This window comes from Podarcis gaigeae (genome assembly GCF_964106915.1).
Source record: "Podarcis gaigeae genome assembly, chromosome: 1".
Taxonomy (NCBI): domain Eukaryota; kingdom Metazoa; phylum Chordata; class Lepidosauria; order Squamata; family Lacertidae; genus Podarcis; species Podarcis gaigeae.
In genome coordinates, this window is record NC_139678.1 from 3,631,388 (window position 1) to 3,652,055 (window position 20,668).

The following is a 20,668-nucleotide window of genomic DNA, read 5'->3' on the forward strand; positions in this document are numbered from 1 at the left end:
AAACACCCTCACAACATGAACAAGCGTGACGACACATCCCGCTTGCCAGACATCTGGAAATTAGCCCTCCCCACAAAAACTGACACCAGATCCAGAGGCACACAGAACGCCAACACCAATCAACCACACCAGACCCAAACCCAGACCCTCTCCACAGATGAATTACTGACACCATCCAGTAGCCAATCCATGGTGGCACCTCCGGATGCTGCACCCCCCTGCAATCCCTACACAGATCTGGCTGACACAAGCCACAAAACCACAGCTCGCCCCTATACACGAAGCCAAGCCAAAGCACAACTAAGTGCAATACAGCCATCTTCTCAGGAAAACTCTTCACAAAGTTCAAGAGGTCAAGACACAAAGACTTTAGCAACTAATCCACACCTAATGACCCACCTAAGTGGTACTCAGGATATCACTCAAGAAATCACTCAAGGTATCTCTCAAGTAATTAAGGAACAAAAGAAGAAAAGGCACACTAGCCTGGGAACTTCCTCTCTGCCCAGAACATTGGAGGCTAGACACCACACCCCCTCTACAGTATTTATAGGAACTCAAACATTGAGATCCCGCTCTGTTCCAGTAACAAGAAGCCGAAAGCACCAGCCTGAAGATGACGAGTGAGACCTCGTCGAAACGTCGCCTAGACACCCCAACTTTTACACGGGAAGACACCCGAGGACACCAAAACCTGCAAAGTATGTATAATATATATATATATATATATATATATATATATATATATGAATTTCCTCGACCAGCAGTGGCTGATAGCATGTGCTATCTCTGCACCAAGAAGGGCTAAAAACCTGATTAAAAAACTAATCCAACCTAATCCAACCCAACACCAAACCATCAACTGAATTCCTTAGGAAGTAGACTTCTGTGCTCAGTACCAGATTCAGAGGACTGTGATGGCAAGCAGCACCCCAGAAAAGGCGCTTGTCGGGCTCTCTGGTCAAAAGCAACAGGTATTTAGGGCTCAGAGTGGTCATCAAAATTAGCCTGAACTCAAACCAGAGGTCTCTTGGCCCAATGCTGAGTTACTCAACAGATACTATATAAGCCCACTGGCTACCTCCATTATGATACACAGCCTCTGGATACCAGTTACTGGGGAACACAAGCGAACACAAACTGGATACTAGTTGCTGCAATCCACAGGGGAGGGTCCTGTTGTGCTCAGGTCCTGCTTGCACTCTTCCCACAAGGAATCTGGTTGGCTACCATGCAAACAGGATGCTGGACTAAATGGCCAACTGGTCTGATGCAGCTGCAGGATTCTTCTTATGTGCTCAGCTGTGCACAGCCCAGTACTGAAAGCGACTGGCAAGAAGGCCATGCCCCCAAAAGCATGCATTTCCTTGCTCCTGAGTTCAAACAACAACCTCCTGACTCTCAGCTGTGTGGACAAGCTCAAGCCTGATACCCCTTACCTAAACTCTACCCAGTAACCCAACTGAGAGCTAGTACAATGATAAAAGAAAGGCATTAAGATGAGCGTGTGACATAGTTTTCCAGAGTAAAGTCTCTAATCACAGTCGACAGGTTGGCTGTGCAGCCGGGGGGGGAGACTAAGCAGCTAAGACAGCTCCCGTCATGTTAGATGTTTGGTGGGAAGTGCTTCTCCCGTCTCTGAACAGCTATGATCTTCTTGGGGGGTGGGGGAATGGTTTTACTTTCAGGGCCAGCAAATCTGGACTGTTTCCCTGCTTCTCACAGGCCAGTGTGGTGTAGTGGTTAAGAGCAGTGGACTTGTAATCTGGTGAACCGGGTTCGCTTCCCCGCTCCTCCACCTGCAGCTGCTGGGTGACCTTGGGCCAGTCACATTTCTCTGAAGTCTCTCAGCCTCACTCACCTCACAGAGTGTTTGTTGTGGGGAAGGAAGGGAAAGGAGATTGTTAGCCGCTTTGAGACTCTTTAGGTAAAGCGGGATATCAAATCCAAACTCTTCTTCCTAGTAAGAATCCCACCTGCCTTTTGTAGTAAAAATGCACCGAGAAACAAGCTATGTAGGAACCAAGTTGGATCTATAAATCGCAGCTTCCCATCCTTTATTTTGCTCGCCAATCCCATTCCTCCCCCCCCCCAGACTATCCGTTGCCCTACCTCTTTCCCCAACTGATTTTCTATAACTATTTCGATCAGGGTTCAGGCCCCGTCTTGGCATGGAAGCTGACTTAGTCATCCTGCTTGATAACCTTTGTCAGGAGAAAATCAGGGGGAGAGTGTCCCTGTTAATTCTCCTTGATCTCTCTGCAGCTTTTGATACCATCAGCCACAGCATTCTCCCCGAGTGACAGTTCAAATTAGGGGTGGGCAGCGTTGCTTTGTGGTGGTTTCAGTCCTGCTTGCATGGCTGTCTCCAAAGGGTAGTGCAGAGGGAGGGTGTTCAGGACCATTGAGCTTTCGGTGTTGGGTGCTGCAGAATTCGATCTTATCCCTCGTGCTGTTCAATGGCGTGCATTGTCAGGGCAAAGGCTCTAGCTCCTAGCCCAGTGTAGGGCTGGGGATGTCCCTGAGTCTGAAACCTCAGAGAACCACTGCCACTGACTATTTGGAGAATGGTCTGACTCAGTAGAAGACAGCTTCCAGTGTTCCTATAGGCTGATGATATGCAGTCCTATTTCTCCTTTACATCTGCAGGTGTGGCAGCCGATGCTGTAGAACAGGGATGTCCAACTTCCGAGAGACCCCATTGTATTGACCAGAGTTGCTGAGCTTTTTTAGGGAGGCAGAGTTGTTGAGCATTTGGGGGGGGGGGGGGTCGGGATCTCGCAATCCACCAGGATCGACCAAAACACCCCGTGATTGACTGGTAGATCATGATTGACCTGTTGGATAACCCTGCTGTAGAACAACGGCTGGTCTCGGAAAAAGACTGGATGAGACCCAATAAATGGAAGCTTAATCCGGGTAAGAAAAAGGCACTGTTAGTGGGTGGTTCCCTAGACTGGATGGGCAAGGTTCAGACTGTTCTGGGTGACACTACCTTCCCTCTGAAGGAGCAGGTGTGTAGAATGGGGTTACTCCTGGATCCATCACTGTCACATGAGCCTCAGGTGGCACAGAGTGTTTTCCATCAGCTTCGGCTGGTGGCCCAGCTATGTCCCTAGCTGGATAGGGACAGCCTAACTTAGGTTATCTATGCTCTGGTCACCTCTAGGTTCTACATTGCATTTGAAGACTCTTCAGAAACTGCAGCTGGTGCAGAATTCAGTGGCCAGATCGCTGACTAAGGCAAGTGGACGTGGGCTTATAGCTGCAATCTTGGCACAACTGGACGTGCTATGAATTAGTTTCTAGGCACAGTTCAAAGTGCTGGTTTGGAGACTCACGGCCGCCAACATCTCAAGGACTGCTTCTCCCCACATGAACCAACCCTGGCACTGTGGTCATCCACTGAGGCTCTTTTTCTGTGTGTCCTCCTCGAGGGAGATGTGGATGGTGGTGGCACAGGAATGCGCCTTTTCCGTGGTGTGTTCCTCAGGGAAGCATGCCTGGAGCCATTGCGGTCTGTTTTTAGGTGCCAGGCAAAAACAACTTTGCTTACCCAAGCCTTTGGTTTTTCATTGGGAGGACAACTAGTTATATTTGTGCTCACCCTTTTAAGTGAGATGGGAAAATTTAGCCCCCTTTATGTTTTTAGATGAGCCTTGTGCTGCTGTTTTCATATTTGGTGTTACTCTGTTTCATTATTTCTATTTTTATCAAATCAGATACTTTGAGACACTTTGGTGTGCAACTCTACAAATGCATATAATAAATCATAAAACTGGGGCTGTCCCAGGCACCTCCTCTGGGAATAGCAGCAGGGACACAAGAACATAATTCAGCCTCTGAAGGCCAGTCTTGGCTTAAACCAGAAGACCTTTGCTCCCTTCCAAATCAAGGTTCTATGGGCTTAAAAGATGAAGGGAGGATTTTAGAACCAGCCAAGATGACTCTCTCCCTGCAAACTGAATGTATGCAGAGTCAAATCCAAAAAAGCTTTCAGAACACATTCTCTGCAACAAAGAGGCTCCTTTCACACTTTGAGAGTGTGATGGCTCAGCACCAAGGTAAATGGCGTTTCTGTCTGCTCTCGTGTTGGTGTTCCATTGTGCCAGAAGTGGCTTAGTCCTCCTGTCCACATGACCCGGAAAAACTGTCTGTGGACAAACGCCAGCTCCCTTGGCCTGTAAAGCGAGATGAGCACCGCAATCCCAGAGTCATTCGCAACTGGACTTAACTGTCAGGGGTTCCTTTACCTTTTAATGAAGACACTGACATCCTGCTCTTCTGAAAACTTTCTGAGGACCACGTTTACAATATCAATAAGAATACCATGAAAAGCACTCATCGCACTGCCTCTCTTGGATCTTATTCTGCCTATCCTATCCCTACAATGCTTCTGCATACCAGAAATGTCATCTGGCCAGCATGCTCTGCTTCCTGTGGGAAAATCATATTTTTCTGCTGCCTGAGACCTTGGAGAAGTGCTGCAAGCCTCGACGGACAGCACAAGGTAAGCAAGCACTGTGCAATTTTCTCAGGAGCAGCAAGCAGGCTTTGCATTAACGGCAGTGCCCCACTGGGTACCAGTTCCAGAACCAGGGCAGCCCATATGAACAATCCTGAGCAAAGATGGAAATGGAATTAGAGCAACGAAAACAAGCACCTCTGGAATTGGGCGTATCTTAACTCCAGTCATGCTGCAAGCTGCCTGTGCACCTTAATCTGCTTCCTGTGAGCTATTCTTAACCTAGGGATCAACTTGTGTCCTTTTAATCTGACCCTATAAATGCCACATTCCCACAAGAGAGAGACAAATATACAGTCACCTGTTTTGAGAGGGTCAGGAGTACAGAAGACAGCAGTTTTTAGTCAAGAGTTCTGCAGCTTTTTAATACTTTGTAATGCTTCACCCAATGTGTTAAAACACAATGTTTCTTCATATAGAATGATAAGTGCACCGATTTAAAATCAAATCAAGTTCAGGCTGACTTAGGCCAAAGTGATGCAGGGGCCTCTTTTTTGACAAAGTAAAAATGTAACCACTCTTTTTTTAAAAAAGGATTCCTTTATTAAAATGAGCGCATATGAAGTAGCCAATTAATTAAGGGCAGCAGTGCTTACTACAAAAATCCTAATTCCATGCCAAGGAAAAGCCAATTTCTTTTATCTGAATTATTTATTTAACCGATTTTTATCCCACTTTTTAAGAGGAGAATCTCACATAACAACAATAGCAAAAGCACAATGGAAAACACCAAAAGACTTTAAAATCAGCCAAGACATAAAAACGGACACACACCCCGTCCCCCCCCCAAAGCGAAACCATAACTTATCTGCATAACTTGACCTAATCTGTTGGCCTCTGGGGCTGTGCCAAACACCAAAGTCTCCTGCCTTTGGGGCAGTAACAACCACATCACCGGCTCCTCCCAACCTGCTCTCTCTGTCTCCAATATTATCTTCCTCTGCTCATCTTAAATGGCCTCAGCCCAGCATACCTGGAGGAGCGTCTCTACCCCCATCATTCATCCCAGACACTGAGGTCCAGCTCTGAGGGCCTTCCGGCGGTTCCCTCCCTGTGAGATGTGAGGTTACAGGGAACCAGACGGAGGGCCTTCTTGGTGGTGGCGCCAGCCTTGTGGAATGCCCTCCCATAAGATGTCAAGGAAATAAACAGCTACCTGACTTTTAGAAGACATCTGAAGGCAGCCCTGTGTAGGGAAGTTGTTAATGGCTGATGTTTTAATTTGTTTTTATATTTTGCTGGAAGCTACCCAGAGCCAGAGTTGAAAAATCACAACCATGCCTCCTCCTTCATTCAGTGGGAAATTTACCCCTGCACAAGCCTGGTGAGCAGCCTTCTGCTCCTTCCCACTGGGTCTCGTGCAGGAGAACTTCCCAGGGGATTGTGACTCATGGGACGGATCCATCTTGTATCCTGCCCTGCTGCCGCTGCTCTTCAAAGCATCTAAACGTCTCCACTTCACTTTGCCTCACAGCCTCTGACAATCATATTTAACTTGGGACGATACCTAGTCATATAAAATCAAGTCAAAAGTCCAAATGAGTATACTCATGAAGAAGTGAAGGGCACAAGGAGAAGACAAAAGTGAGGTCAATCGCACTGCAGTGATGGAAGGGGCCCTGTGGCAATTGAGCCGATTTCAGGGATGTCACAATTTTCTTAGACAAGCATGGATGATCTCAAACTCGGACAACCCTGACCCCTCCCATTGTAGATCCAGTTTCTTCTTTTCCTACCCCCAATCTGCCCAGTCCACCAGGCTAACTCCAACCAATTTCCTCTTTCCTCGGAGCTAAATCAGGCAGCAAACCTTTCTTTTTTAAAGAAAAAATATGGGGGAATTCTCCTCTCTTCGCTAGTCAGAAAAAAGTACCCCAGCTTTCCAACAGCAGCCTCATTTATCAGCACTGAGTAAAGAATCCTCACCTGCGCCAGAGCCAGGGTTTCAAAATTAATGCTGAACAAGTACAGTGGTACCTTGGTTTACGAACTTAATCTATTCCAGAAGCCCATTCTTAAACCAAAGCATTCTTAAACAAAGGTGTGCTTTCCCATAGCAGCGGGGGACTCAATTTACAAATGGAACACACTCAACAGGAAGCGAAACATGTTCTTATTCCAAGGCAAAGTTCACAAACCAAAACACCTACTTCCGGGTTTGCAGAGTTCTTAATCCAAGTTGCTCTCCTTTCCTCCATTTCAAACTGTTTTACAGTGTTGGGGCGGAGAGAACAATGAGCAAAAGCCCCATTAATAATAATAATAATAATAATAATAATAATAATAATAATAATAATAATAATATTTTATTTATATCCCGCCCTCCCCAGCCGAAGCCGGGCTCAGGGCGGCTAACAACACCAAAGTAGTGTAACATTATAAAAACATTATAAAAATTAATTAAAATCAAAATTGATGGCAACCATAAAGTTTTGTAAAGATTGCCAAAGGAGGGAGTCAGGCTGCGCCCTGACCAAAGGCCTGGTGGAACAGCTCTGTCTTGCAGGCCCTGCGGAAAGATGTCAAGTCCTGCAGGGCCCTTGTCTCTTGTGACAGAGCATTCCACCAGGTTGGAGCCGCAGCCGAAAAAGCCCTGGCTCTAGTTGAGGCCAGCCTAACCTTTCTGTGGCCTGGGACCTTCAAGATGTTTTTATTTGAAGATCGTAAGTTCCTCTGTGGGGCATACCAGGAGAGGCGGTCCCGTAGTTACGAGGGTCCTAGGCCGTATAGGGCTTTGAAGGTTAAAACCAGCACCTTAAACCTGATCCTGTACTCCACCGGGAGCCAGTGCAGCTGGTATAGCACCGGATGAATTAAGAAATGCCAACCAATCCTGTGACAAAACCTGGGGAGCAGCGGGTGGAATTCAACCTTGTGCTGTGTACCAATGTTCTGTCTGCACAGGCATATCAGCTTGTCAGATGAAGCGATGAGCCCCTGCCCTGAACCTGCTGTTCTGGAGGTTCTGAGCCAATTTCAGGGGGCAAAGGGGGCAGATGAAGGGGGGGGCAACTCCCTTGCGCAAGCAGAAATCCTCACGCAGGGCTTCCGCTGATGGGGTTCGCTAGATGAAGCCCACCCAACACACAAAAAGGGTTGATTCATATAATTTAAGAAGGCTGCTTGAATCTGCATATTGCAACAATTCTGTAGGCTGGTAAAAATATGACTTACAACGCAAAAGTGGGGTGAAGGGACCAGCTACCATGCCCATGACTCTCCCTGCAGAAGCGGTTATGTTGATTCTGCCCTTCCTTAACAGTAAAGCGGCCCAAGCTGCCACATGAGGCAGGGAGAGAGAAATCCCAATTTGCAACGGAAATGACCGCTGCGGAAAAGGCCTTGGCATTTGGACTCTCACCTTGTAGACATCTCCGTAAGTGCCGCTCCCCACGCGCTGGACCAGCTCGTAGTCTTGCTGTGGATTCCGCCGCATAATATCCCCACTCGAGCGGGCCAGAGGATCCATTGTCCCTTAATGCAGCCTCCACTTCCTCCCCCCTGCCCCCCCTCCACGAGGGGGAACAGGAATGGTGTGCAGCCGCCTCTGCTTTCCCTGCTTCTGGCTTTTGCAATACCGAGAAGCAACGCGAGCAAGGTCCTAGCGAGGTGATCCCCTGGTGGCAGGCATAGCTTCCGTCCACTCTTCTTTGGACCTAGCAGATTTAAGGGGAAAGGAACATCCATGAGAGCTTGTTGGAAGGTAGTCAAGGCGCTCTGGTGGCTCAGGCAGAAAATCCAAATCCCTGCTAGCTAACATGGGGCAGCCCTGCTGTGTACAGATTCCATTCACTTCAATGGGCCTGCTCAAGAGAAAAATCTGGAAAACTGTGGCCCATGAGTTGGATCTTTCCATCAATTATTATAAATCAAATAAATAATAATAATAGTAACAATGATAACATCGAAAGATCCGAGGGTGCTGTACAACATTATGAACACATTTTACAGAGCATCAATAATAAAAACATAATACAGTGGAACCTCAGTTTTCGAACACAATCCGTTCCGGAAGTCTGTTCAACTCCCGAAACGTTTGAAAACCAAGGATCAAGGAGCTGGCTGCAAAGTCAACGGGGAAAAATGAAAAACACGTCTTGGAAGCCATTTGACTTCCAAGGCGTGATCAAAATCAGAAGCATTCACTTCCGGGTTTCTGGTGTTTGGCAGCTGAGACGTTTGAAAACCGAGGTTTGACTGTAAAAAGCATAATAACAGACAGCATAGCAATAAAATAATCATAATGATAGCTTTAACAGGGCAAATATTATTTAACAGCTAAAGGCCTGGGTAAAGAGGAATGTTTTTGCCTGGTGCCTAAGGACATGTAATGATGGTGGCAGGCAAGCCTCCCTGGGGAGAGCATTCCACAGACAGGGGGTGACCACAAAAAAAGGCCCATTCTCTTGTTGCCACCCTCCAAACCTCTCAGGGAGAAGGGACATAGAGAAGGGCCTCGGATGACAAACTGCTGCCCTGCTGTCTGTAACTGGCAGAGGAGGGTCCCCTCACCTGGCCTCATGCCACAAAAAACAGCCTCACCAACCCAGGCTAGCTAACCCACGGTTCTGTCTTCGAAGGCAGTCAGTGGCAAGGGGAGTGCTGCCATTGGCTGCTTCCCAGTTGGCACTGACCCGCGACAGAGCCTTCTTGGAGGCAGTTTCTGCCATGCCCACCCTGGTGAGGTGTGTCTGTCTTCCAGGCGTTTGATGGCAAAGATACTGTTCCTAGCAACCTTGAGATTACTAGCTCTGAGGGGTATGTGATTGCTTTTAAATGTTTTAGAGACTTTAAAGTGGTTTTCAGCTTCCTATTTTTAGCTGTATTGTTTTAGCGCTACTGTGCATGGTGTCGCCTTGGGCTCCTTTGGGAGGAAGGGCGGGATATAAAATTAATAAATAATAGTATTTCAAACGCTTGACATGGGCTACCAACCTGATCCCCACAGAGGCCTTCCCTGGTGCCCTCCCTTCCCTGCCCTAGAGATTAGGCTTGAAAGAAGCATCCTATGGTAGCTGTGGGGTGTGTTTGGTCACAGGATGCATGTGCATCTAGTACTGTCCACCACAGTTTCTCCAGTTTGCAAATGTGCCCATGGGCCAAAAAGGCTGGAAACCCGTGACTTACTACAAGAACCCAATGCCAGTAGCGTTATCTGCATATCGCAAATGAGAGGGCTGACGTGGAGAGAAAAAAACCTTGCCACTTTCGCAGCTGAGGCGAGACTTAAACTTCCAGCATCATGGGACACCACATGTCACGGCCAAACAAGGCCGAACTCATCTGCCAAAATAACAGAGCCTTACGAGGGTACTGGGAGCACAGGCAAGGCTCCATCACAACATCTCGTTTGTCCAAATTAAAAAGACATGCACTAAAGAACAGCTAAAACTCTGCGCCACATAACTCAAAGTCTCTGTATAAATGAAACTCTGTGCCCTCTGTGAATTTTGCTGCGTTCATCATTGATTCTGTTTATTTTTCTCATATCTATAAGCTCATCTTTCTTCTCTCAGAATACATTTGGCTCCCTGGAAGGGAATATACCCATACTTCTACTAGTTCCAGGAAGAAATTTTTTTGGGGGGGTCACTTTGCCCCCAGTGACTAGAACTTATGTGGTACCCCAAACCAACCACACTTCAAGACTGTGCCAGCTGATGTTTGAACACTTTCAAAGCCTAATTGAAATAGGAACATAATGAGACCAATAAAATACTAATTGTCCAGAGGGACGGATTGCAAGGAGCTCCCTCTGGAGCAAGAGAAGGCAGACACTTGTGAACATCCCTCATAATGTTGGGCGAGAAAATAGCAATTGACCCACACTGGAGTTGACATTTCATTACTTAATAACATCTATTTCCTACACAGATGCAAATCTTGTTATAAAATGCTGCAATCACATCTCTTAGGAACTTGGGTCCTTCTTAAATGCAACTCAAGATTCTTAGCCTGGCAGGTGCTACATATCGGTTTCTTCTGTCCACACACTGTGAAATCATGAATGAAGGCAGCCCTACCTAAGATTACTGTACATGGATGAGAATAATAAAGCTGCAGGAATGTAAAAAGTGAAAAACTTCTGGGAAATGACATATAATGAGATGAAAAAGATGTTGAAATATACATTTATTAAAAAACCAGAAGCATTTTTACTTGGCATTGTAGGGGAGGACATTAACAAACAAGACTGTAAATTGTTTTTATATGCAATAACGGCAGCAAGACTACTACTGGCACAAAAATGGAAGCAAGAAGAGTGGCAAATGAAAGCAATGGACTATGCAGAATTAGATAAATTAATAGGAAAGATTCGAAACCTGCGGGACCAGAGATTCTTAGAAGACTGGGGTAAATATTTGAATTATTTGAAAAGCAACTGTAATAAACAGATTACACTAGTAGGGCTGCAAGAAGCTCTGTAAGGAGGATTATGTGAAATATCGCAACGAAGACTGTGAAGAGAACTATTAGTTAATGATAATTAAAAGTAATAGAGAAATTAAGAAATGCAGAATAAGTGATAAAGAACGGAAAATCTTCAGAGGTTGTTGATGGAAGTCTAAAATATTGCATAAGAAGTTATGTTAAATGATTGTTGGAAATGAGATGTTGAAAAATTAATAAAAATGTATAAAAAAAAGAATAATAACCACAGCGATCTTTTGATCTTCTGGACACACCAAGGAAATGTGCAATGGGGAAATGGTGCAATGGCTGTTAAAAGCTGCCTATGGAACGACGGATGACGGAACCCAGCTCTGGGCCTTACGCAGACAGAAACACAAGAAGCACTACATTGTAAACCCCTGGGGGGGGTGCAGAAACACCTTAAGCAAACAAATAAGTCAATGACCACAACAGAGGAGTGCCAGCTGCCTGGTTCTGAAGAGCAGAAAAGTCTAATAACCCTTGATAGCTGGAGAGATGGGGAAGCGAGAGCATGAAGGCTCCCTTTGGAGAACAGATACCAAGACTGGGAGACGGCCCCAGATGGTGATCTGATCTTGCAGGCAGTGGCATGGGATTGGCTATGCACAATCACTGCATTCCCAGGAACCAGAAGGCTCTTGTCTTTAATGTTTGCATCCCTGCCTTGACATGCCTATAGGTCTTTCCTCCGACCAGGAAATAAACTGGCACAGGAGCTGTCAGTTACCGGCAGGAGATATTGCATGTCACAGGGGTCTAAACAGCCACCCATGTGTTATATTTATAGTGGTTTATCTGATGCTTTTATCATTTTCTGATTTTGATGTTCAGCTGCAACAGATACTACTGAAGGCCCAGAAATATATATATATATATATATATATATATATATATATATATATATATATGGCAGATAAAATAAGCAATACTGAGCAGCTAAAAGTACAGTGGTGCCCCGCAAGACGAACGCCTCGCAAGACGGAAAACCCGCTAGACGAAAGGGTTTTCCGTTTTGGAGGTGCTTCGCAAAACGAATTTCCTATGGGCTTGCTTCACAAGGCGAAAATGTCTTGTGAGTTCCTGCGGGGTTTTTTTCTCCCCCCCTTTTTTTCCCAAGCCGCTAAGCCGCTTAACAGCTGATCCGCTAAGCCGCTTAACAGCTGATCCGCTAAGCCGCTTAACAGCTGATCCGCTAAGCCGCTTAACAGCTGATCCGCTAAGCCGCTTATCAGCTGATCCGCTAAGCCGCTTAACAGCTGATCCGCTAAGCCGCTTAACAGCTGATCCGCTAAGCCGCTAATAGCGCTAATCCGCTAAGCAGCTTATCAACTGATCCGCTAAGCCGCTAATAACGCTAATCCGCTAATGGGCTTGCTTCGCAAGACGAAAAATCCACAAGACGAAGAGACTCGCGGAACGGATTCTTTTCGTCTTGCGAGATACCACTGTATCACTTATTAACTAGATGAAGCAATATAACAGGGATATTGGTAAGTATACAGTATTCCTTCCAGGTATTCTCTCTTTGCCAAGCTTATTAATGCATTATCCTGCGCATGTCCGTATTTACCAAAAAATAGAAATGCAAATGCCAATTAGGTAGGTAGCTCCCGGGATGATAATGTTTCATTACAATTATTAGTTTTTATGTTTGGATGCATCTGTGTTGTTTTTGAATTATATTTTATAAATATATTATATGAAAGTAACAGATTGCTCACCCGAGTGAAGACTGAGGAAATGAAACACAACGTATGTACCCTTGCACACACTGTCTCCTACAGGTTTGCCTTCCGTACTCTCCATGTTCCAAGCCTTTAGCTGCTGTTTTTCCAAATGCCAGACAAAACAGTCAGGGGAGAGGCAGAGCAAGCTGGCAGGCCCCATAAGGATGATGGCCGCTATGGATTCTCCCACAAGAGGAAGCCCTACATTTGCCAGTGGAAAAATCTCTCACAGTGACCAAGGCTAAACGTTTTTTTGCAAGAGAAACTATTTGGCTGCTGCGCTTTGGTTCAAAAAGTGTTTTCCCCATAAAAATAGTAACCAAAAAGGAGAAAAGAAAACTATTTACATAAGAAAGGATCTACTTCAGCCCTCAGAATGTTTAATATCAAAGAGAAATTCACCAGAAATTCCATTTTTAGAATACCAAAATACAGGGTGCCAAGTATGCTATGTCAGGATGCTTGAATGCTGAAGGTATGCACAGCAGAGAATTCAGCAATTTGAGATTTTCAGCTTTTACAAACACATGAAGCTTCTAGCCCTCAAGACCATAAAGGTGGACTTGAAAATATATGTACAGTACAAGGCTTGGTGAGATCTAACAAAGCAGAACTGACTAATTCAAAAACAGTTTTAGTTCATTAATGGCCTTTCCTATCAAAACGAATTTGAGTATTACAGAAACTTCAATACAGACACCTTTTTGAGACACAAAAGGGCATGCAAGAAATCAGAATTCAATAAACAAAAGCAACCATTCGCTGTCAGCCAAACAGACCACAATCCAATAGAACTGCAATCGCTTCCAAACCCCCCCCCACCTACCAAAAATGTGTGCCTGCCCTTAACTTTCAGAGCCTTGCCTCCTGATCTTCCAGCACTGAAGAGGCAATTAGAGCTTTAGCTGACGATTTTACCAATTAAACTTGCAAGAGCAGAGCCAGAGCTGAATTTCCAGCAATCAGGAGGCACGAGTCAATACAAAAGCAGACTTGGATACAAGGGGCAGACATAACTCACATTTGCTTGCTTGGCTGACCAAGAGAGGCGGCTGCAGCCTCCAGCTTAGCCTGGCACAGACAGCACGGATACTGAATTTGGATTCGCTTAGCACGGAGCTTACTCTGCTCCTGTTAAAGGGGTTTGCGACAAAGCTAATTGCTTTCACATGAATCCCTGCACAGTCTCTTACTAAACCATATAAACAGGAGGCCGAAGATAAACCCCTTGATAGCAGGAAGACCCTGAGCGGGCTTCTGAGCCAGGAAGATTCCATCAGAGGGAGTCAGATCGCCTCAAACACATCACATGGCATCAGAAGAGCACAGGCCCGGTTGGGGCTGCAGATTAAAAAGCAAAACATCAGGAATTTAATTGTCAAACTTAATTGTCACCAGGGGTTGTGCTGGAAATTGTGGCATTTCAATCTGGGCAGCAGACTTTTCCTTAAGCGCTTCCAACATGTACAGACCAGGGTTTTCTAACTCAGCACAGCTTCTGTTTCATGAACCTAGTTATTTGAGAGTGTCAGCAAGCACATCAACAGAGGTGATTACATTGTTTACTTGGACTTTCAAAAAGCTTTCGACAAAGTACCTCACCAAGGGCTCTTGAGTAAGCTTAGCAGTCAAGGAATAAGAGGAGAAGTCATCTTGCGGATAAGGACTTGGCTAAGTTGCAGGAAGCAAACAGCAGGAATAAATGGACAGTTCTCTGAATGGAAAGACGTAGGAAGTGGAGGCCCCCAGGGATCACGACTGGGACCTGTGCAGTTTAACTGGTTCATAAACGATCTAGAGTTAGGAGTCACTTGTTAAAATGAAATTGCAAGGAGCTCCAAAAGGACCTCTTCAAGCTGAGTGAATAGGAAGTAAAATGGTAAGTGCAATTCAATGTAAACAGGGGTAGATACATGGAGGGGCCAAAAATAATTGTTTCACATATATGCTCATGGAGTCTAAACTGGAGGTGACGGACCAGGAATAAGACCTTGGAGTTGTAGCAGAAAGCTCAGTGAATATGTCGACCCCATGTGTGGCAGCCATGAAAAAGGTAAATTCCGTGTAAAGAATCATCAGGAAGGGAATTGAAAATTAAACTGCTTATATCATAATGGCCATATACAAATCTACGGTGTTCCCCCATCTCGAATACTGTTTACAATTCTGGTAGCCTCATCACGAGAAAGATATTGTAGAGCTTCAGAAAAGGGCCACCCAAACAATTAATGGTATGGAGCGACGTCTCGATGAAGAAAAGTTGCAGCATTTGGGACATTTAATTTTAGAGAAAAGGTAACTCAGAAGCAATATGATGGAGGTTTATAAAATTATGCATGGCAAGGAAAAAGGAGATAGAAGTTTCCTTCCCTCTCACAGTACTAGAATCCACAGGCATCCAATTAAGCTGAATGTTGGAAGATTTAGGCCAGATAAAATAAAGTACTTATTTACGCAGCGCTGCTTTAAACTACGAAATTTGCTCCCAGGGAAGGCAGTGATGGCCACCAACCTAGATGGCTTTAAAAGAGTATTAGACAAATTGATGGAGGAGAAAGCTATTTGTTGATGGCTACTAGTCACTAGGGGCGTGGGTGGTGCTGTGGGTTAAACCACAGAGCATAGGACTTGCTGATCAGAAGGTCGGCAGTTCGAATCTCCGTGACGGGGTGAGCTCCCGTTGCTCGGTCCCAACTTCTGCCAACCTAGCAGTTCAAAAGCACATCAAAGTGCAAGTAGATAAATAGGTACCACTCCGGCGGGAAGGTAAACGGCGTTTCCATGCGCTGCTTTGGTTTGCCAGAAGCGGCTTTGTCATGCTGGCCACATGACCCAGAAGCTGTACGCCGGCTCCCTCGGGCAATAAAGTGAGATGAGCGCTGCAACCCCAGAGTCGACCATGACTGGACCTAATGGTCAGGGGTTCCTTTACTAGTCACTAGTCTGCTTCCATTGTTCTGCTTCTGAATACAGTGGTACCTCAGGTTAAGTACTTAATTTGTTCCGGAGGTCCGTTCTTAACCTGAAACTGTTCTTAACCTGAAGCACCACTTTAGCCAATGGGGCCTCCTGCTGCCGCCGCACCGCCGGAGCACGATTTCTGTTCTCATCCTGAAGCAAAGTTCTTAACCCGAGGTAATATTTCTGGGTTAGCAGAGTCTGTAACCTGAAGTGTATGTAACCCGAGGTACTACTGTACCAGATTGCTGGAAAAACTACAGGAGGGGAAAGAGCTCAGGTTCTCAGGTCCTGCTTGCGGGTTTCCCACAGGGATCTGGTTGGCCACCCAGAGGACAGGATGCTGGGCTAGATGGGCCATTGTCTGGATCCAGCCCACCAGAGACTGTGACTGCATGCAGGACGGAATGGAGGAGAGAGCAAAAGGATCTCAAGGGGTCTCAAAAGCAAGAGGAGGTGGGAACCCAGCGATTCAGCCCTAACTCCAGGGAAAAAGGCAGGGGCTGGGGGCTTCACCCACCTTACTCCAAACCATCTTGGGGAGGCATCTTTCCATCTTCAGGCTTGCAGGATCTGTTTTTTTTGGGGGGGGGCTGTGTGTGTTTTTGCTAGGCACCCCCCAAAAGAACCACCACTCAGAACCTGGTGGTCAAGACATACACACAGAATTTAAATTTCCAGAGTCCAGGGGTTTGTCTTGAGCAGCAGAAGTGAGCGGATCTCACCCCCCAAAACCCACTCCAGGTCCCTCCAAGCTTTCTCCACAATGGCAGCATCCTTCTGTTTTGGAGACAGCTGCGTCTGTTGCAGATCCCCCAGAAAAGATCCTCCAGGAGAGGCAAATCCACTTTCCACCTATCTGGAAACCATCCGTTCTCTTGTGGTGCGTGTGAAGGAGACACACGTGTACACGTGTGCACAAGAAACCTCGCTACCCGCCCGCTTTCGCCCGCCCTTCCCTCACCAGCCCACCTCGAGTGGGCCAGAGGGGGGTCCCAGCTGCCCCCCCCCACAAAAAACCCCACACACCCCGGTCAGCCTGTGATCTCTGAATGGGAGGCTATGGACTCCCCGCACCCACCTCCTCCCGTCTAGCCTGCTAGGAGAGCCTCCCTCCGCCTCGCAGTCTACCTGACCCCCAGGCCTGAGGGGCCTCTAGTTGGGGGGCTCCGAACCCCCCAATTCCCCCCCCCCAGCTAATGAGCAAGCGAACTCCTTTCTCCTCAGGCCCGGCCCGGGTCCTTACCTCTCTCAGCCGGCCTCGGAGGGAGGAGGCGGAGGAGGACGAGGCCCCTCTTTGTCCCGCCGCGGGTCGGCGGCCTCTTGGGGCGGGGGCCGCCTCAGCCGCGCGACTCCGGCCTGCTCTCCTCAGGCTCGGCCTGGTCTCCTCAGTCCGCGCGGCCTCGCCCCACACCGCCGCCGCCGCCGCCGCTCGAACCCTCTCCGGGCCACGCCAGACCCAGGCAGCCGCCGCCGCCGCCGCCGGTGCCGCCTTCGCCTGGCCGTCCCGCCCTCGGCCCGGCCTCCTCGCCAGCCGCCCGGCTGAGGCGGAGCCACAGCGCCCCGAAGCGGGGCTTCCGCTGCCCAGCCGGCCTCCTCCTCCTCGGGCCTCGGGCTCCGGCGCGCCTGCCCCTCGGAGGAGCCATGGTCCCCGCCGCGCTCTTCTCCTCCTTCCCACTCCGAATTCAGGAATCCGGCGTGAGGTAATCCGGATTAACGCCGCGCAGGGATTAGCCGCGGCCGGCCCTCGCCCGCCAGGTGGATCCGGATTCACGGCCGCCGCCAGGACCGCGCTGCTGAATTGGGGGAAAGTGACAGGCGGCAGGATTAAAACTGGGGGAAAGGAGAAAGGCAAAAGGGTCTCCCATTCCCTCGGGGACAACCCTGGAGATTCAAGGCAGAGGAAATGGAGGCGGTTGGTTTTCCCCCTCCGCGCAGCAGCGCGTTGTTAACCTGTGGAACTCCCTCCCACAGGAGGCAGCAGCGGTGGCCACCAACCTGGGTGGCTTCAAAAGTTGTTGTTGTTGAGTCGTGTCCGACTCTTCGTGACCCCTGGACCAAAGCGCGCCAGGCCCTCCTGTCTTCCACTGCCTCCCGCACTTTGGTCAAACTCATGCTGGTAGCTTCGAGAACACTGTCCCACCATCTCGTCCTCTGTCGTCCCCTTCTCCTTGTGCCCTCCATCTTTCCCAGCATCATGGTTTTTTCCAGGGAGTCTTCTCTTCTCATGAGGTGGCCAAAGTCTTGGAGCCTCAGCTTCAGGATCTGTCCTTCCAGTGAGCACTCAGGGCTGATGTCCTTCAGAATGGAGAGGTATGATCTTCTTGCAGTCCATGGGACTCTCCAGAGTCTCCTCCAGCACCAGAATTCAAAAGCATCCATTCTTTGGCGATCAGCCTTCTTTATGGTCCAGCTCTCACTTCCATACATCACTACTGGGAAAACCATAGCTTTAACTATACGGACCTTTGTCGGCAAGGTGATGTCTCTGCTTTTTAAGATGCTGTCTAGGTTTGTCATCGCTTTTCTCCCAAGAAGCAGGCGTCTTTTAATTTTGTGACTGCTATCACCATCTGCAGTGATCATGGAGACCAAGAAGGTAAAATCTCTCACTGCCTCCATTTCTTCCCCTTCTATTTGCCAGGAGGTGATGGGACCAGTGGCCATGATCTTCGTTTTTTTGATGTTGAGCTTCAGACCATATTTTGCACTCTCCTCTTTCACTCTCATTAAAAGGTTCTTTAATTTCTTCTGGCAATCTTAATTCCGGCTTGGGATTCATCCAGCCCAGCCTTTCGCATGATGAATTCTGCGTATAAGTTAAATAAGCAGGGAGACAATATACAGCCTTATCGTACTCCTTTCCCAATTTTGAACCAGTCAGTTGTTCCCCTTCATGGATCACTGCCTTGCAGTGGCGAAGGGGCTTGAATAACTCAGAGAAGCTATGAACTATGCCGAGCAGGGCCACCCAAGATGGACAGGTCATAGTGGAGAGTTTTGACCAAACGTGATCCACCTGGAGCAGGAACCGGCAAGCCACTCCAGTATCCCTGCCAAGAAAACTCCATGGACAAAGACAACAAGCCTCAAAAGGCAACAAATTTGTGGAGAAGGCTGCTAGCTGCCTGTGGCTACAACTAGCAACAGTGGATCTGCTCTCCCTCCACGGCCAGAAGCATTTTCGGAAGGCCAGTTGCTGGGAACCACCCAGGAGAGAACTGCTCTTGTGAGGATCCTGGGCTAGAGGGGTGATTGGCAGGGTTCTTGTAATGTTCCAGATTAACTCATAAGGAGTAGCAGGCAATCTTTATCTCTCATGCACACATGCGCCCAATGGGCAAGCTCATAGTAGTAGTAGTAGTAGTAATAATAATAATAATAATAATAATAATAATAATAATAATAATAATTTATTATTGATACCCTGCCCATCTGGCTGGGCTTCCCCAGCTACTCTGGGCGGCTTCCAACAAAATAGTAAAATACAGTAATGCATCAAACATTAAAAGCTTCCCTAAACAGGGCTGCCTTCAGATGTCTTCTAAAAGTCTGGTAGTTGTTCTCTTTGACATCTGGTGGGAGGGTGTTCCACAGGGCGGGTGCCACTACTGAGAAGGCCCTCTGCCTGGTTTCCTGTAACTTGGCTTCTCGCAATGAGGGAACTGCCAGAAGGCCCTCGGCGCTGGGCCTCAGTGTCCGGGTAGAACGATGGGGGTGGAGACGCTCCTTCAGAAAGTTATTTCAATGTGTAGATACCAGTTGTTACCACCCTTTTTTAAAAAAACACAAGCATATAATCACACCTCTTTGGGATAATTAATCTGGCACAAACTGCAGGGCTGTATGCTGCCAGAGGCTGTATGCTTCCAGAGGCATTTTGTCCCCAAATGCCAGGAATTACCCGTGGGGAGAGGGCAACTGTTGGCCTGATCTGGAACCAATTCTCTTCCTATGTTCTTATAGAATCATAGAATATTAAGAGTTGGAAGGGACCCTGAGGGTCATCTAGTCCAACCCCCGCAATGCAGAAATCTCCGCTAAAGTATCCCTGTTTGAGGGCCACCCAACCTCTGCTGAAAAACCTCCAAGGAAGGAGAAAGTCCACCACTGTTGCACTGCCAAACAGCTCTTACTGTCAGAAAGTTTTTCTGAATGTTTAGTCTGAATCTCCTTTCCTGTAACTTGAAGCCATGGGTTCCAGTCCTACCTTCCAGAGCAGGAGAAAACAAGCATGCTCCCTCCTCCATGTGACAGCCCTTAAGATATTCGAAGCTGGCTATCATATCTCCTCTCAGTCTTCTCTTCTCCAGGCTAAGCATCCCCAGATCTTTCAACCGTTTCTCACAAAGCTTGGTTTCCAGACCCTGGATCATCTTGGTTGCCCTCCTCTGCACACCTTCCAGCTTGTCAACATCCTTCTTAAATTGTGATGCCCAGAATTGGACGCAGTATTCCAAGTGTGATCTGACCAAGGCAGAAGAGAGTGGCACTATTACTTCCCTTGATCTGGACACTAGACTTCTGTTGATGCAACCTAGAATAGCATTCGCCTTTTTTTGCTGCTGCATCACACTGTGGACTCATGTTCAGCTTGTGGTCCACCATGACCCCTAGATCCTTTTCACATGTACTGCTAGTATGCCAGGTGTCACCCGCCTTGTATTTGTGCTTCTGGTTCTTCCTAAGGGTGGAACCTGACATCTGTCCCTATTGACATTCATTTTGTTAGCTTGTGCCCAGGTCTCCAATCTGTTGAGGTCATTTTTAATTCTGATTCTCTCATTAGCTACCCCTCCCAGTTTGGTGCTATGTGCAAATTTGATGAGCATCCCCTCAATTCCTTCATCCCATACTCTGTGCATTTGTGTAGAGACAACTGGAACCATGCAGCTGTTCCCTGCAGCCGGTTCCTTCCCTTGGTTTCTTGCCCTTTAGCAGGTTTCTGGAACACCACCTCACTTTCCTGTGCATCAGTGAAGCTGTTGCTCCCAGTCCCAGGTGTTCTTTTGTCGTCCGTATT

General features: G+C 47.4%; 1 protein-coding gene across 3 annotated transcripts in view; it reads right to left on the reverse strand.

Annotated features, from left to right (window-relative positions):
* Positions 1-17,149, reverse strand: part of MAP4K5 (mitogen-activated protein kinase kinase kinase kinase 5) — an 88,002-nt gene extending 70,853 nt beyond the window's left edge. For 2 of the 3 annotated variants that reach the window (XR_014562550.1, XM_083732782.1), the window contains exons 1-2: positions 16,892-17,149; positions 7,887-8,181 (exon numbers count right to left, since the gene is read on the reverse strand). Coding sequence is in view for 2 of the 3 variants with exons in the window: in XM_083732782.1 (XP_083588908.1) it covers positions 7,887-7,994 (108 nt within the window). In the remaining variant the exon portion in view is untranslated. The remainder of the gene's footprint in view (positions 1-7,886; positions 8,182-16,891) is intronic. The other variant, XM_083732783.1, reaches the window with a different exon arrangement.
* Between the last annotated feature and the right edge of the window lie 3,519 nt (positions 17,150-20,668).